Source organism: Anastrepha ludens, chromosome 4, assembly GCF_028408465.1.
Source record: "Anastrepha ludens isolate Willacy chromosome 4, idAnaLude1.1, whole genome shotgun sequence".
Lineage (NCBI taxonomy): Eukaryota > Metazoa > Arthropoda > Insecta > Diptera > Tephritidae > Anastrepha > Anastrepha ludens.
The window spans coordinates 72559184-72577904 of NC_071500.1; the positions used below are offsets into that span (position 1 = coordinate 72559184).

Consider the following 18721-nt stretch of genomic DNA (forward strand, 5'->3'; position numbering starts at 1 on the left):
GAGCGCAAAGTGGTTCCACCGCATATCACCGTTGCCATGCATAAAAATGCACCAGCCATAGAGCGACGTAGGAAAAAAAAAGAAATAAGTAGAAATGCACAAAAGAAGTGTAAAATTCAAAAAGAAAAGGGATAAAAAGTGAACATACATTCAGGCGCAATAACAGCAAGGAGGTTGAATGCAGACATAAAAAGCCTACGAGAGTGAAGTCTGTAGTAGCTAGAGGAGAAGCAAACGAATCCAATAGAATATTATGGAGAGTGGAGTGTAAAACAGACACGCGCCTACTAGACTGGGAGAATCGGTGCCGTCGAACGAATAACAAGCCAACCCAGACGCTTTTTAATTTTTAAAATGAAAAGGTGCAAGAAAGCAGACTTTTTGTTTGCATTGCATAGATTAATGTAAAATGCTGAGAGTATTGCACTAAAATACCCACACTAACAATAACAGTAACAACAACAACAATGTTTACACTGATGCCAACGTCAACGCTAGAAAATTGCTCAATATAGAAGAGCAGGTATAGAGGGTCGTATGAGCATATGTAGGTACACACACCAATGCATATAGAAAACAAAAGCGGAGGCGGCTAAGCTAAATTAAGTAGACATATAAACGTAAAAACAGTGCGGCCATCAAAGTCATTAACAATGTAGATTGTTGTTAGTTTTCGGTGCAGTGACAATCAGCCAGTAATCAAATGCAGAAATACATAGACACGTGCATATGCACACATGTATACATACAACATATGTATGTACATAGATGCAGTAGAGACTTCCACTTACTGCCGACTGCATTAACAAGTGAAGCACGTTTGGCTGGTGAGTGCATCAAGAATGGATAAGTGCTTGAGTGTGCAAAGTGCAGCTGAAAGACTGAAAGCCTCAAAAGCAAATAGAAATAAAAGATAAAAAAATAACCACGTCTCAAGCAAAACTCATTCACTGTTTTCGATGCAAGTGGTATATACAAACACAATAATTGGAAGCGTTTCACCTGCACTTCGCAATTGCAACTCACTCTAACGTTGACTAAATTGTTTGCATGATCTATAGGCGCGAGTATGCGCAAAGGCTTGCAACGGCTTGCAAAGGGTTACATCGGAATGCGCTTATGAATGCAAAATCGTTACACCCATTGCACAAGCAAAGAACTAAACAAACTAACAGACTGTCAGCTACTTCAGTCCCTACTTCAGTCTTCCCTTGACAACAAATAACAAGCTTCAGCCTTACACCAGTCAAACAGCCAATCTCCCCACATACAAACTGTCTGCCTTGGCCTGTTGTTACCAACAACGCGTCGGAAATACAATGGCCCACTGCGAAAGAAACTTGGGGTAGTCTTCAATGCGCTTGGCAACACCGAAATAGAACAATACGTGAGCGACTGTGTTCATTCATAAATTCGTTGCGAACCGCTACGAACAGTCGGCGCCCAGGAGAGTTTGTTGTATGCAATGGCAGAATTAACCACGAGCCACGCTCGCAATTTGACAAAAGAAATCAAAACAATATCAACATCACTTATAGCTCAAAAAAATCGCACTAGTAAATTTAGCTGATATATTAAAACAAATTTCTGATTAAAACTAGTTGTGAACCACTTCAATCCTCACCATGTAATGAATAACGGTTTGTGTTTTCAAGCCTGCCGGAAGCAGAAAAATTAGTATCCTCAATATTTTACATGTTCATTTTTTGTATAGTTCACTACACGAGGTGGCGCAAAATCAATCGCATTATCGGAAGATTTTTAATTTTTGGAAATGACGCCGTACGTCAATTATATTTGACACCTATGAACTTCACAGCTCCAATATACAAACAGACAAGCAATGGAGCGCGTAAGCGTCAAAATAAAGCTTTCCATCACACAAAATTCATTTTTTCTTGTATTTAGTAGAAAAGTTATTCAAAAACAAAATGTATGATTAATTTTGCTCCACCTTGTATAACACAAACCATCTAAATCGAAGTTCCACATTTTGTGCAAAAAGCACACAAATTTAACAATTTTCACAAATTATCATCAAAACTTTCAACTTTTTAATCAGAGTTTCTAAAAAATCCCGATAATGCCCAGACCCCGGGTTCCTCCTAGAAACCACGGAAAATATATATATGTATACTCATAAAGAGAAAGTTTAGCGGCTGCCATAGCAAAATGGCTTGGTGCGTGACTACCATTCGGAAATATTCTGGTTCGAAACCGCGGGCACGAAACACCAATTAATAATTTTTTTTTTTCTAAAAGCGGTCGCCTTCGGCAAGGAATAGCAAGCTTTCGAGTGCATTTCTGCTATGAAAATGGACATCATAAAAAAATCTCCCATTCGCAGGCGGCGGAACAACAAGACGCACGCAACAAATATGAGAAGGAGCTTGACCAAACATCCAAAAAGGGTGTACGCACCAATTATATATACTTAGTCTTGCCATAAATTCGGCAATGCAAACGGCGGGAACAAACAAACAAAAGTGTGGTAAAAGTGCAAGTCATATTTACGAGTTACTGAAAAAACATCAGAAGGGACAGACAGAAAAAGGAGTGGTCGCCCTCGCATGGTTCGATAAATAATTCGCAGAAATCCCTTTAGAAAGCAGAAAATCATGACCAGGGAAATGAATGTATCGACCACATTCATGTCAAGACTAATTAGAGATGGTCTGCACATGAAAGCCTTCCGTCGCTGCACTGGTCATCTTTTGATAACGCGCTTGAAGAAAATTAGACTCGACAGGTGCAAGCAAGTTCTTCGGTGGCACGCAGTCAACGGTCATGAAAATATTCTTTTCACAAATGAGACTGTCTGCAAGTCCAGATGTATTGGAATACAGTTTGTGGTCAGAATTCGAGAATATGGCATGTCGAAAACCTCACAGAAATTTGAAGTGTCTAAACAATCTTTTGTTCAAGAAGTGACGCCAATACCCATAGAAACCGTGCGTGCTGCAATAGCTGAATGGCGTAATCGTTTGAAGGATTGTGTAAAAGCAAATGCTGACCATTTCGAATGAAAATTTAAACATTTTTTTTATATTTAAATGTTTAAATAAAACTTACTTCATTAAAAACAGTATTATAATTTCATATCTATAACGGACTTAACTTGTAACAGAACTTATGGCAGAACTAAGTATATATTGTGTATTATTATTCTTCCATATAATGAATGCTCGAGTTTTGAGAATCTTGGTGCTGTAAATGAAGAACAAGATGAACGATCTCCTCAAGATATTCAGATTATGGAGAACAGATACCAGCGAATGTTGTCTGGATGTTGACGAATGATGAAACATAACTGTCCTGCCATGCGCACTATTCGGGAAACCATCGGCAAAATTGAAAATAATTTTACATTATTGGATGGTACTGACCGATTAGAAGACCTTCGGATTTTTATTTGTGGGGGTATGTAAAGTCTAAATGGTTTGTGAATAAACCAGCTACGATTGAGGCATTGGGAGCCAACACTACAAAGTTATTCACGAGATACCGACCGAAATCCCCCAGCAAATCATTCAAAATTGGTATTAACGGATAGCCGAATTACAGCGCAGTTGCAGCCAACATTTGAAAGGGGTTATCTTTAACGGACAAATGTCATGAATGGTTCTACACAAAAATAATAAAAAATGCCCAATCAGTTTGAATTTTAGTAAGTAAGTATTTTTCGTGTTTCGTTTATTAACAGTTATTCCGGAGCAAGCAACAAACCAACGGAAAATGTCGCAATTTGAGGCACCACGCTGTTATTAAATTGCTTGCTAAAAAAGGAAATACGCTGGAGCAAATGTTTGAAGAAATGTCACCGAGTCTTGAGCTTTCTGCACCTTCATATACAGTGCTAGAAAACAGGCTCAACTATTAACAAACCAGCCCGGGTCGTCCATTGACGATTGGTACCAAAAAAGGTTGGTAAATCGCAAAACTTATACTGGCCTATTAGTACTGCAGAAAAGCTACAGATTAGCAAGGAACGGAGTTGTGTCACAGGGATTAGGACGAAATTTGCAACCACAGTAACCAGTGATGAAACCTGTATTCGCCAATATGACCCGGAGTCCAAGCAAAAGTCAATTCAGGAGGTAAAATTAAAAAAGGCAGAAAAGTCACCAAAAAAATTCAAAGTGGAAAAGTCCGCGTTAAAGATTATGGTTACCATTTTCTGGAATAGCGAGGGAATTTATTAATTGATTACCTACCCAAAAAGACTACAATGAATGGTAAGTGCTACGCTGATTTACTGGGTCGTACAGAAGAAGCATGACAAGTTGGTATGACAAGTAAGTCAGTAAGTAAGGCACAGGGAACGAGTTAGCTGATAAATTGACTAATGAAGGCTCTGCAAGTATGTCACTAGGCCCTGAACCTTTTCTAGGTGTCAATTCTGCATCGATTCAATTATGGATTGTCGACTTCATGAGGTCTACTCGTACCCATAGAGGACGTTAGTCTGGGTTGAATTCGTGCAAGTGCTTTGTGAAAGAAGCAAACATGAAAATAGCGACCTTTTTCTTAAAACTCAGCAGAAAAGATTTGAGAATACTGGTAGGTAATCACAGGGCACAACGTCTGTAGTCAGCACATGGCTGCCATGGGGGTCATAGACAGCCCGATATGCCTACCCTGCCTTGGGAACGTTTACCAGAATCAGACTTAGGATATTGGGTTGCGATATACTGAGTATGGATAAAGTTCATACTCTTCCTCTTCCAGATCTCTTAAGATTCTTCAATGAATCTAAGAGATTTGTGGAAGAGTGACTTCAAACTAATTTTTCCGTCTTATCCCCACTTTTTATCTTTCCTATCTGTATTCTTTCTACTGGAATCTATCCGGGTGTAGTACAACGGTCTCCTGACTGAAAGCTTGGACTTGTCCAACCCTCCCAAAACTCTAATCTAATCTAATCTAAGTAAGTAAGTCTACAGACTGGCAGTGGGAAAAGCACTTTTTTTAATTTAAAAAAGAAGTTACGAGAACGACGATAGCCCGACTACAGTGACACAAAGACGGCCATGTCAGATAAATTTAAAGAATATTTTGTCTTAAAAACAACAACATGGCACAAGACATGAAGTCTGGCCATAGAACTTTTCACATCTATACAGACGGCTCGAAAACTCCAGACGGAGTGGGAGCGGGTATTTACTGCTCAAAACTAGGAATAAGGCAGCCTATCAAGCTGCCAGACCACAGCAGTATTTTCCAGGCGGAAGTTTTTGCTGTGGGGAAGGCCGCGGAGCTAGCCTACACTAGAACAAGAAAGAACTCAACAATTAATATATACGTGGATAGTCTAGCAGCAATAAGAGCAATAAGCTCATATTGTATTAAGTCCAAAAATGTTCGACGGAGCAGGGAGGCCATAGAAAGGCTAGCCGGAAACAATAGGCTGCATATCTACTGTGTACCTGGTCACAAAGGCATTATGGGGAACGAAATAGTAGATGAGATAGCAAAGAGTGCTGTGAGACTACCATTTGAACAAGAGAACGACATACCAAAACCGCTAAACACAATATACAACGAAATGGACGACGATGAAAAGGCAAGTGGATGCTAGGTGGACTAACCAGGCCACATGCAAAACAGAAAAAGTCATGTGTAGAACTAACGACAAAAAACTGACTCCATTCGTACTTATGCTCTCGCGAAAGGAATGCAGAACTATCATAGGTATGCTAACAGGACACAATCTATTGGCTGCATATGCGTACAAGATAGGGATTGCTAACACGGACAAATGCAGAAAATGCAGAGAGGATGTTGAGGAGACTTTAGAACATCTTCTGTGCGTTTGTCCGGCATTATTAAAAACGCGACTAAGATGTCTGGGAGCCCCATTGTTTGAGGGTCTGGAAGACGTCTCAATAGCGGAGCTCCCAGCCCTACTTAGATTCGCCAAAAGCGCTGACATCCTACATGATGTCTACTTCAGGAAGACGTCTCAATAGCGGAGCTCCCAGCCCTACTTAGATTCGCCAAAAGCGCTGACATCCTACATGATGTCTACTTCAGGTATTCATAGAGGTCGGTCTCCATCTGGTATCGCTAGGGACCAAAAGGTCTATGCGTGGCTTATTGCCAACCAGGCTAACCTAACCTAACCTTGTCTTAAAAACTAACATTCATGATGTGAAAAATACACTAAAAATTACAAAATATTAAAACATGCATCTCATTCATTAAATACCTTAGATCTCGAACTTGTGAGCCGTATATTCTTCAAAACTCAAAAAGTCAAATAATACTTAAAAGGAACGCTAAAGAAGTTGTTGTGTTGAAAAATCACATCTGAATTCGAATATTCGGTTTGCTCTATCCGAGTAACGAAATCTATTGGCAGCTATTGAAGTTCAGAGCTTCCCAAGCACTTTTAAAGTTGGTAATCGCATTATGCGCTTAACTCTGAGCTCCTCAAGACCATACAATGCCGAGGTGGTAATTTAGGTGATTGCCATTGGATAATCTACAAACCTAAGTTTTAGAAACCGCTATCTCGCTCTCATTGAATTTTACAGAATCAGCTATTGAGCTGACGTAAAAATGGATATTTGTTTTCGGTTTTACCGTTGTATTGTTTTTCACTAGTAATAGACCGTCCGAAATACTCTCATGGATGTCGCAATCTGTAATCTATCATTCTTGCTATACGCCTAACCAAAGGCAAAAGTAGCTTTACTCTACTCCTCACTTCTCTTCTCAGTATTTAAACTCAGTATTTAGTATATCAATGTGTAGGCCATTTTTCTTCTTTTAACTTAAGTTGTTTTTATTCCATATACAGCAACCAACATTTGATTAGACCACTTTGGATAGATTCGGAAGTTGTGTGAGTTAAAAATGTTTTGTTGGATGAGTTGAATGAAATATAGAGAAAGCAAACTTGTGCAATAAATACCTTTTACGATTGAAGAAGTTGCCTTGCAGAAAGTTATTCCTTGTATTTACATCTTCCATCTAAAAAGAGCAAAATATTTAGGTCAATATAAATATGTATATACACATATAACACATATCCAAAAAATATTTACCTACATAAACTTATTAATATAAAACTTATTTCAGGGCAATTTTCTGGCAAAGTCGACCATTATTGCTAAATCTACTACGTTTTATAAGATATATTAGTATAATTTCAAATAATAAATAATTTATAATTGTGAAGATATAAACTGAGATATTGGATACAAATTCGTTCAAAGTCCAGGGATTTGCTGCTCAGTCAAAAATACAAGTAGTTTGAATTTTACTTTCCAAAGAAGAAAAAAAAATGGCAACTATTATCCTTGTCACCAGAGAAAGTTAATCGACATGAGTTAAACCTTCAACTAGCGATGTCGCCCTTCCAGAATGTACAAATTGTTCAATGCTGCACTCAACCCCGTAAAAAGGCATATATTATTGCCTACCCTAGAAAGAGCACAAAATAATGCGAGTATGTATCCATCTATGTTCGGTCCAAACATTTCTTAATATTAATGTTTTAATTAGTCAGTTGTTTTTCAGGGCAACCAACTCTCTTGGCAAGGTTTCCCCAAGGGAGAAAATTTGTCTCTTTACCCTCGTTGAATACGGCATTCTTAGAATAGAACACGGAGTTTTCTCATTAGATTACACTTATTTTGGAATCAAAATTAAAAATTGTAGAGGGCAATGAAATGGCAACATTTTCTGGGAGAAAGAAATCACCACTTCATACTATCCATCAAGTCAAGTAATCAACCACATACTCGTGTAAAATAAATAAAAAAATAATTGGCGCGTACACTTTTGTTAGGTGTTGGGCCGAACTCCTCCTCCTATTTGTGGCATGCGTCTTGATGTTGTTCCAAAAATGGAGGGTCCTACAGTTTCAAGCCGACTCCGAACGGCAGATGTTTTTATGAGGTGGAAAGGAAGGAAATTTAAAAAAGTACAATTCTCTATTTTTCACAATTGATAGTTAATATATGATTTATCAAAGTTGGCTAAAACTTCAAATATTGTTCGAAGAAGTCTGAGGAGATACGCATATGGTCCTTAAAATAGGGGCGCTACTTTTATCTATCGATTTTCTTGTGCCAATCGGAAAAATTTGGCTTTTTTACAAATGACATCACTGCTTCGTTGTAAATTTAAAAGATCCATTATAAAGGGTTTTCCAATAAGAGGTGTTATTCTCGTAAAAGATCAATGATTTCGTTGCTTGTGTGGCACGTAGCGCCGTCTTGTTGAAAATACACGTTGTCCAGATCAATATTATTCAATTCCGGACATAAAAAATTGTTAATCATCTCACGATAGTGCAATTCATTCACCGTAACTGTTGCTCGAGCTTCTTTTTCGAAAAAGTAAGGTCCAATGACTCCGTCGGACCAAAACCGCAAAGATCAACAATAACTTTCGGATTTTCTGATCATCACTCAAGATGATTTTTCGATGGATTCCGGATCATTTTCATGCATTTCAACGACCCAATCAGCAAAGACACGACGTTGTTGATGATCGGCCGGCTTGAGTTTTTGTGTTAACTGGTCTTATAGGACTTAAGACTTATCTTTATGCAAAATACGGTATAATGACGTTTGTGGAATGCCTAATTCCAAAGAACGACGAGGAATGGACAAACCTGGGTTCTCTCCAACACTTTCGGCTACAACAGCAATATTTTCGGCTGTTTTTGAGCGACGTGCACGGGGTTTTATTCTTCACATCACTAACTTGTCCCAACAGCTCGAATTTTTTCATCAATTTCTGTATTGCTGTCCGTCAAGGTGCTTCACGATGACCCAAAAATGTTCGAGTTTTACGAACCGTCTCTCCCAAACGCTCACCATTTTTATAGTGAATTTTAATAATTGCAATGCGTTGTTTATGCGTGTATCGTTCCACTTTTATTAATTGCGCAGTTTCTACTTGTCAAATATTAAAAAATGACAGCTTCAAAAGTGACATCTACCGAAACAGCGAGCTATTCAAAATAACACCTGTTATTGGAAAACATTTTATTAAGTTGCGTTATTGGTTACACAAATTCGATTATTTTCATAAAAAGTAGTTTTGTGTGGCCACTAAAATAGGAAAAATGAACAGTAATAACTAATAATTAATTTCTTTCAAAGATGATTCGTACGCAGCATTGCACGGTTGAGGAGTGAATGATTGTGGTCAATCTTCGAAAACAAAAAGTTTGTTGTAACGTTCACTGAACGTCGTGGTGGCAAAAAGAAAACGCCTTGCACTACTAATAATTTAATTGCGACTCTTGCCAAGAAGGATCCTCTTAAGTCATCAAAGGCCACTGTATCTCAAAATAAATTCATAAAATGCACAGCAAGCGCACCATGGTATCTAAACTGACTTACATCGTGAACTCAAGATAATGTCGGTATGTGAAGTTGTCAAACAATATGCTGCAGCTCATACCAAAAGTCTCGAGAAACATACCAACCCTGAGACTCGGCGACTTGCCGACCCATATGAACAATGCCGGAAACTTAAACGAAAAAAAACCTCATGATCCCGTTTCAGAAATTTGAGCGGGTGGCCAAATTTTTCTGTCCGCTTATCTTCAAGAAAAGCAATTGGTTCAAAAACATAATATGTAATATTCCATCCATCCGAATGTTGATTCCAAATATATGAAATCTTCAAATGTGAACACATGTGCTTGAACTTTGTTTTCTATTTATTAATTTTGTTTATATTTAAATAAATTTGGTTTATATAACTTTTCTTCGTTGATATTATCCCATTTTATTATTATTTTTAATTTAGTTCAGGGCACACATTACAGGTGGTATCGTATTCAAATCGGGTAAGTTCGGTGATCACTTTTTAAGTTTAATACCTACGTTTTGAAGATCAGTCCAGGTTTCTGCTAAACGGACATTATGAATCGGAGTATTGCCATGTTGAAGATGCCATTGCAAATTGTCAAATATGTTTTTGAAGTGAAGAACGCCAGTTTCAAGTACGTGATTGTAACTTCTCGCACTTAAATTCTTGAACAAAAATTCCAGCTCAAATGTCTCATCACAAATAGCTCCACACACACACTCACTTCTCCCTTCACTTTGATGGCGAATTAGTTGATGCCCTTTCTTGAGAAAGTCATACAAATATTCATGATATCCATCTGTGCGATCCAAATTAAATTTCGTTTCATCGGAAAGACCAATGTAGGGCCTCTCAGAATTCCACATCATTTGGGCACAACCAAAAGAGGACAGTTTTCCTTTGTGACCCATATTTAGTAGAGACTGTTTCTTAATTTTCAGTCTCTCCAAATATGAAGCTTTTCTTATCACTTTCTGTACTAAAGATAAATCAGCTTGAATGCCAACTTGAACCCTTGCTTTGGTTGCCGAGTCATGCGAATTGGCAGCTTCTCTCAAAATAACTTTGCTATCAACAACAGAATTCACTTGGAGGTTAAAGCTTGCACTATTTTTTCCATTTGTCAACTTTTCTCGTGGAAGCACAGATGCACTCTTCCTGCTTCTCCCGAGTTTTTGAGATATTTTATTAATTGGCAGTCCCGACTCCTTGCAAACTTCAGTTTTAATTTTTTTCTGCCCCGTTACTGACTTTCCTTTACCCATGTTGATGTTATTTTATTAAAAATAAGCCACTCGGGCTTTAAACAAAAATTGATAACCGCACGCCTCGAATTATGAGGAGAAACTGAAATTATAAAATATTGCAAGCTTTTTAAAAAAAAAACTAAACAAACAAGGCTAAGCATATTACGACAATTGTCCAATCCCATTTTTTTGTATCAACAAGTGCTTACAAAGAAGACAAAAAACTAAAACCACATAGACAGCATAAGATAAGGCACCCACCACAGTCACCCTTACATAACTCGAATTGTCTACAGCTCGAACTCAATCGAGTGGTAATAGCATTTAGAGTGCAATACACACTTAATTTTAGTCCGATAGCTAGAGGTTCACACGTAATTGTACAGAGAAAGTCGGAGACAGTGCAATAACGCTACTAGGGCGGCCAATAAAGAGAGCTGAAGTTTAGAGTTTTATATTCCTTTATCGAATCTACCAGAAATTCTGCTTGGATCAGCCATATTTTGTCCAAAAATCATGCAATGCCTTCTAGGGTCAAGATACCAGATGGTACTTGGACTTCTACGCCGGAAGAATCTCTAGACCTTCTTTTAAATAGTCATTTTCCGGGATGCAGCATCTGGTCGATTGAATAAGCACGAAAGGGAAATTTGCATTGCCAATCAAATCATTTTCACTTTTCAAATTGAAAAATCTGCACGTCTTCCTAATACTTGCATTGTTTTCCAGGCGGAAGTATTGGCAATAGGGGAAGCTTCTAAACTATTAATTGGATACTTCTTTAAGGGCAATATCTCTTTCGAATAGCCAGGCTGCAATCCAGGGTGATCTGCCATGACTGACTACTGGGTGAAATCAAGAATACAATTTCCTCAAAATACCTCCGAATCGCGGGTTGTAGATGAAGAGACCAGACGTCATGCAAAATTAGCAGAACGCTATGCTCCACCTACAACCACAAACAAACGTCAACATTGATAAACATGAAACGACGGCGCACGTAGGTAGATTTTGCATAATTAGGCGGCCAAAAAGATTTTTTCAATAGAATACATTTTAAATGAAAAGAATAATTAAATATAAGTATTTTCTGTTAAAATACATTAATTTACGACATTTGCTTTTATTGGTAGGTACAAAAAAATTTTTTTAATGTACTTTACTAAAATGGTACAAAATTAAAGTTTTGGCTACTATCAAATAGGTCATTTATTTACAATAGGTTTACTTTAAATATAATATTGCAAGAGCTGACTTAATCTTTTAGATTTATAGGGCTTATAAAATAAAAAATAAAAACACTTAACATATTATATTACATCGCTTATTATCAAATTCAAAGTTACATAAATAATTAACACGAAAACTTATTTTAAATGAAAGATGTTTCTTCTGCTTCCGAGTCCGAATCGTGCTGCTCACCACTATTATTTGGCTTAGCTGGAATAAGCATATTTATAGTTTCTTTTAAAAATGATTTCTCTGATTTTTTCTTAATCGATTTCATGCAGCTTAAGAGTGGGTCTGAAGTTAATAACAGTCTTTGATAGATGTCGCGATTGCACTCTTCTCTTGAAAACTTCCTAGCAAAATTTTGTCGGTACGACCGGAAATGTTTGTTGCGCGCTTCTGCTGCTTCTTCGGATAGCTGTCCTATTGGCAACAATGAATTTTCAATTATGCTGGCTCCGTGTAATAAAATCTTGTGCATAGTAGGAGTCATAGGATGCCATGCATATAACTTTATATATAATTTTGCAGTTTCTAAGGCATATGCATCGTATTTGGCAGTATCAATTTTGAAGCTACTGGAAATGGCTTCTAAAATAACTTTCAATCTATATATAAGTTCATGATCTATTCCAGTAATGTCAGATGCCAAATAAGTGTTTTCGAAAAACAACAGAAATTCCAAATTCTAATGCTTCAGGAGAAACAACATTTTTGTTACTTAAATCATTAAAGTTTTTTGAGGTGGCCCCACATATGTAACACCGACTTGTTGAGGTTGTGTTAGTTGCTGCGTTACACACTTTTCCATCAACCATGGTCATCTTCATAATATGATTAAATTTATAAATATTCCCATTTATAAATACTTCGGTTAAAGTTAGAGCTTTAATAGCATTTTCCACAAATGTTATTTCGTCCTTGGTTACATCAGGGGTTTCTTTCACGAACCTAAACCGAATCGGCCGACAAGAGCGTGGCGAAGAAGGTGTAGGATTTTGCCAAACAATCTTTTTATCATTCTTTCCACAAACCACTTGCAAGGGAACAAACGAACTTAAAAATATATTTGCATCAGAGTCGACATCATCTACAAATTTTTGTTTAAACCTCTGTTGTTGTGAGCCATCACAACCCCATTTGCAAATAATATTTAACGACTCTCTTTCGGTTATACTAAGAGTAATTAACAACTCTTCTAGGTAAAGCGATAAACGGGTTAATGTATGATCCATTAGACTTTGAAGGTCCGTTTCCGCGCAGGTAGCTGTAATTTTCATAGCCGTTTCAGGTGGATAGCATTCTTTTTTAGCTCTTAATAAAAGATCATAACAGGGATAATGACCTTTGTTTGTTGCCCTTACTATTTCGTATTGTCGCCTTGTGAGATCAGCCTCAACAAACATTTTGAGAGCTTCAAAGGGGGTGAGTGGAGGAATTGTCTCATTACTCTTAGAGTATGACTTTATGTATTTGCTAGCCCGTGTAGGTGAATAAGTTATGTCCTTAAGGACTTTAGAGGCATTTCTTTTTCCCTCAGTTTGTAAAATCACTTGCGCAGCATGAACAATCACCTCAGGATTTACCAAACTACGTATTTCCTTAGTTTTCCTTCTCTTGCTTCGATCACTCGATTCAGAAAACGATGTACATGGACGACCTTGGCGATAAGATGAATCCATTGGTATTTCAAAAGTCCCTTCTAACCATGAATGATTATTTTTAAGGAATACATCTTTAGTTTTTCCTGCTCCTGACCATCTTTGTTTCATTTGTGATTTAAAATAGGAATATTTATGCTTTAAAGCTTTTTTACAATTTTCAGAAACTTTACAACACTCGAGAAGGTAATTTTCCAAAAAATCTAATTTTTTATCCAAGGTAGGTAAGTTTTGACCTTGCATCAGGTCAAATAAATATCTTCGCGTCACTACTTTCACACTAGAGGCGCTTGATGAACCTACGACAAAGAAAAACTTACTTTAAAAATAATGTGCTAATAACATAATTTTTTTAAGGTATTTCCTTTAAGTCTTTGATTAACTAGTTTTTGTTAATAGGCGGGAGTTGGCGGCTAATTATAACTTTATATAATTGTTTAAACTATGCACAAATTATGAAATTAAAGAATATTACAGGGACGGACAGGGAAAATAGTGATATACCCCTTTAAAATATTTAATTTACAAAAATCTAACTCAAAAAACGTGATCTTTTATAAAGATTCTAATATAATATATACAAAACAATCTTAAAATTGGTGACTACTACATAACAAATGAAGATACCTGGATTATTGATATCCATCACAATCACTGTGAAAATAAATTTGCAAAAATAAATATTGACTTTGTAAAAATGTATCACGGAAAACGCCGAGAATTATATATGCACACTGTGAATGACAAATGAAATCCGACTACCTGTAATTCGGGCGTGCGCTATTCTGAGAGCTGAAATTAATGGGGTGGGTTTCTAAGAAGTGTCAGGTAACAATGGGCATCAATAGTTTGTTCTTAAGTTGATTTATTTTTTTTAACTTTTGGCCGCCTAATTATGCAATGTCTACGTCTGTGCGGCGCCACCTTCTTTAAGTATTCTCTATATTGTGGCTATTCAGGATGGAAAGAGTAATGAGATGGCGCCTATCGTGGTGCCGTTACTTTGCGCTCAGCGAATTTGACAATGAGTTATGTGGTTTTAGCTCCAGTATGGCCAGATTACCATTTCCATAACTTGATTTAGAATTTTTTTTTTGTTATTTAGTCTCGGAGTTTTAGTTCTTCCTTCATGACATTTTTCTAGCCTGTTCTAATTAAAAGTAATGTTTATAATTTTGTAAAATATATATTTTTTAAAAATTAGTTCAATAATTCACTCAGTTTTATTTAGCTTCACTTTTTTTAACATCTGGTAGCATTGCCCGCGATTGCAGTGGTTGTTGGTGTTCTTCTGCTTTCAGCAGTCAAATCTCTCTCTCGCTATTGCAGTGTTGCCTAGCTTTGGATATAAAAACGCACTAAAATGCACATTTAAAGAAAATAAAACACCAACTTCTTTTTGATTTTACTTAAAGAACTTTGTAAGCGTGACAAATTGTCTTTAGAATGTGCGTTTTTTTTTAAATAAATGTGTTATGCTTATGTATAATTTAATTTATGAGTTTTTTTTTGTTAAGCGACTCTTTTGTTAAGGGAATGACTTTTTGGCTACATTTGAGGTTATGTAACTAGATAAGGTACTCTTTTTGCAAAAATGGCAGCGTCGTTTCTTTCGTATTTTCTGGTATTTTGTGGCTTATTTTTACAACGAATACACCTCTTGATGCCCTATGTTTCACTAAGGATTGATGGCCGGAAGAAACGATTACACCTCTATGGTTTTAATTCGCATTTAGTAAGTTCAAAGGCTTTTTAAAATGTGTAAAAAGGTTTTCAATCTTAAGAAAAGTTCAGAGAAGAAGATTTAATATTCTTGCATAACCTTAAAAGGAATAAAAAATTAAATTTGCACTTTGTAAATATCAAATTTTATAAGAGTCAAAAAATTTTCATTAGCACTAAAATCTTCTCAGAGTGACCTTTTTTACCCTTTTTTGTTTAACTTCAACATTTTCGCATTTTGGGTATAAAAAAGCACTAAATTTATTGTGAAGAGCAAATGGTTGGCAACACTGCACAACTCGGAAAAACGTGACGTCACGCACTCTTGATGGGCGCAATCTTCTGTCTATCATTCTTGGTGGCTATTGAAAACCAAAAATGTGAGAGTAACTACGGCTGTCAGGTCACCGAGGACTCTGCAGCCGACATCTGCCCGCTCATTTCACACGTATTCACACACTCGTCCAACCAGTTGTTCTTCAGACGGCAACTAAGTAACATGAGCAAGGGCTGTGTAGATTTGTTTTTGTATATAACCAGCACAATCTGTTTTTTCGTAAAAAAAAGCTGTCATAACCCACGTGAAGTCAGCCAACCTTCAGCGGATTCCTTCCAAATCGCCGAGAGCCGAGTAGCGGACTGATGTTGGTCAAACCTCTGCATTTTGTACATCGTCTAACCACATGGATGCCAAGTTGTCTTTGGAGATAATGGAGTCACTCATGTTATCCCAGGAGCAATGAAAGATGCCTCTGAAATGGGTGTGTAAGCAAGACAACGATCAAAGCATGCCAGTAAGTTTGCAAGAACTTGGTTCGCTTCCACTGGGGGTGAGGGCATGGGCTGGCCGTCACAGTCACCTGACCTCAATCCCATTAAACATCTTTGGGCAGATGTCCAGAACCTGTAGGCAAAGAGAATCATACAAATACCAACAAGGTCTGGAAGACTGGAAATGCGTGGTACTTTATGCCTTGTAGATGTGCAACAGTACTCCCCAAAAAGGGCCGTGCGACGAAAGATTGACAATTTAAGTCTTAGTTTGTGTAATATAATGAATTAATTCTTCTATGTTTTGGAAGGAGGAGTTCTTTCTCCACTGCTATGGTCCCTACTAGTTGATGACTTGGTGCAGCACCTAAACAATAAGGGATTTATAACCATTGGTTATGCAGATGACATATCTGTTATTATAAAAGGCAACCATGAAAGGACACTAACAGACTTAATGCAAAATGCCTTGAGCGCAACATGGGAATGGTGTAAAAAGGAGGGGCTGTCGATCAACCCTAACAAAACCACAATAATCCCCTTCACAAGAAAAAGAAAGTTAGAGTTTCCTGCATTGAAAATAAATGAAACAGTGATAGAACTAAAGGAAGAGGTCAAATATCTAGGTTTAACCTTAGATAAAAAACTCACTTGGGAATCACATATAAATAATATAACAAAAAAAGCCACGAAATCCTTGTGGAGAACCAAACAATTACTAGGGAGATCCTAGGGCCTCAGCCCTAGTATGGCCCTCTGGATATACACCCAAATGGTTAGACCAATCATACTGCATGGGGCACTAGTATGGTGGAGCAAATCTATCCAACAAACAGCGATAACCAAATTGGGAAAAGTACAAAGGCTTGCTTGCCTATGCATCACAGGGGCTATGAGAACTACCCCAACAGCTGGCATGGAAGCACTCCTTAATCTCCCACCACTTCATATAGCAATCCAAGAGGAAGCAGCTACGCAAGCACTCATGCTACACATGAAAGTAAATTTCAAATTGGGCAACCTCACCGGTCACCTAAATATCCTAAATAAAATCAAAAACACCATAAGCATGGCTCAAGTTTCAGACCACATTGACCCAACCCTCTGTTTCACAAAAGGATACACAGTTACCTTTCCTGAGAGGATCGAGTGGAAAACAAACCCGAAATGGATGAATGATGATTCACAAAAATGGTACACTGATGGATCAAAAACACCTTATGGTGTAGGAGTAGGTGTAGTGGGGCCCAGAATACACAAATCATACACTCTCACCCGGGACACCACTATCTTCCAAGCGGAACTATACGCAATAATGGAAGCAGTAAACATCATGCAACGCAGAAACCACAAGAGAGTAAGGATTAAAATACTCTCGGACAGTCAATCAGTCCTAAAAGCTTTAGATAGCTATACATACAACTCAAAAACCCTCTTAGAATGCCACAAGGCACTCAATAATCTGGCATCCAAAAACAATGTATCATTAATTTGGGTACCGGGACATGAGGGGTATGACGGCAACGAAAAGGCAGACTTTCAAGCCAAAAAAGGGGCAGATGAAAACTTCATCGGACCTAGTCCTATGTTCGGATTCAACAAAAACAACCTAAAACAAAAAGTAAAATACTGGGCCAAAACTCTATTAAATCAGCATTGGAACAATGTAGAGGGTCTTAGACACTCCAAAAAGTTCCTAAGTTTCAACGCTAAAAGAGCCAACATGGCCCTCACGTTAAACAAAAAGAGCATTCGCACTCTCAAAGGCGCCCTCACGGGTCACTTCACCTGCAACAAACACTTACATAAATTAGGCATAACTAACACCAGCACCTGCAGATTCTGCTCCGAAGATGAGGAGTCTATGGAACATCTCATTATCGAATGTCCGGGGTTGACGCATAGAAGGAAAAGGTTTTTAAACAAGTTCATGCTTACAGATGAAGACCTTCAATCACTCCCTCAGAAGGAGCTGGTACAATTCATAAGCATACTTAACAGTCAATAGACAGCATAGGGTGCACAATAGATCAATATGGTCGCAGTGCTAAAGGGCCACACCTTAACCCTTTACAACCATTAACCATCTATGTTTTATTATTGATCGAATACGCTGATTACTGCTGTTTTTAATCAGGATCAAAATTATGCTTTTCACACTATTATTTTTATTAAAAATGGAGTACTGTATTTTTTTTATAAACATAAGCATGGCTAAAGAGAGAAAAATACAAATATTGTTCTAAGATATTTTTTCTTAATTAGGTGTATAGTTCGACTATAGTAATGTATGTATGTCATTGCCATTATTTCGAGCATAATTGTATGTATGTGTGTTTGTGTAGATATATTTGACAATATGTAATCAGACAATGAATTACTGCACACCCCTTCTGCCATTTACTATTTCAATTTATAATAATATAATTTGCTTGTAGTAAAAAAATAATTCACTACTCATCACTTTAATTGCTTTTTAAAGCACCTGCTATTAAAGGGATCCATCCAAACGCGTGTGGAATAAAATAAAATAAAAATAAATAATAAATAGAAAAGTGGAGAAAAAGGCAAGGAGAAATGCTTACGTTGAGAAACTGCTCACGACAGTTTTACACTCATTGAGTTTTTGCGTTAGTTTAAATAAAATTTCAAATAAATAACTTACATACAAGCGTACATATGTATGCCTGTACATGAATGTAAGGTTTTTGTAAGCATTTAAAATGCTTTTTTGACCAAAACAAAAATCAAGTG

The 18721-nt window shown here is 37.2% G+C and overlaps 1 protein-coding gene across 10 annotated transcripts in view; it reads right to left on the reverse strand.

The window, feature by feature from the left end:
* Positions 1–18721, reverse strand: part of LOC128859771 (translational regulator orb2-like) — a 116652-nt gene that overhangs the window by 59530 nt on the left and 38401 nt on the right. For all 10 annotated transcript variants that reach the window (XM_054096843.1, XM_054096838.1, XM_054096841.1 and 7 more), the window contains one exon: positions 6917–6975. In XM_054096843.1, the coding sequence (XP_053952818.1) occupies positions 6917–6975 (59 nt within the window). The remainder of the gene's footprint in view (positions 1–6916; positions 6976–18721) is intronic.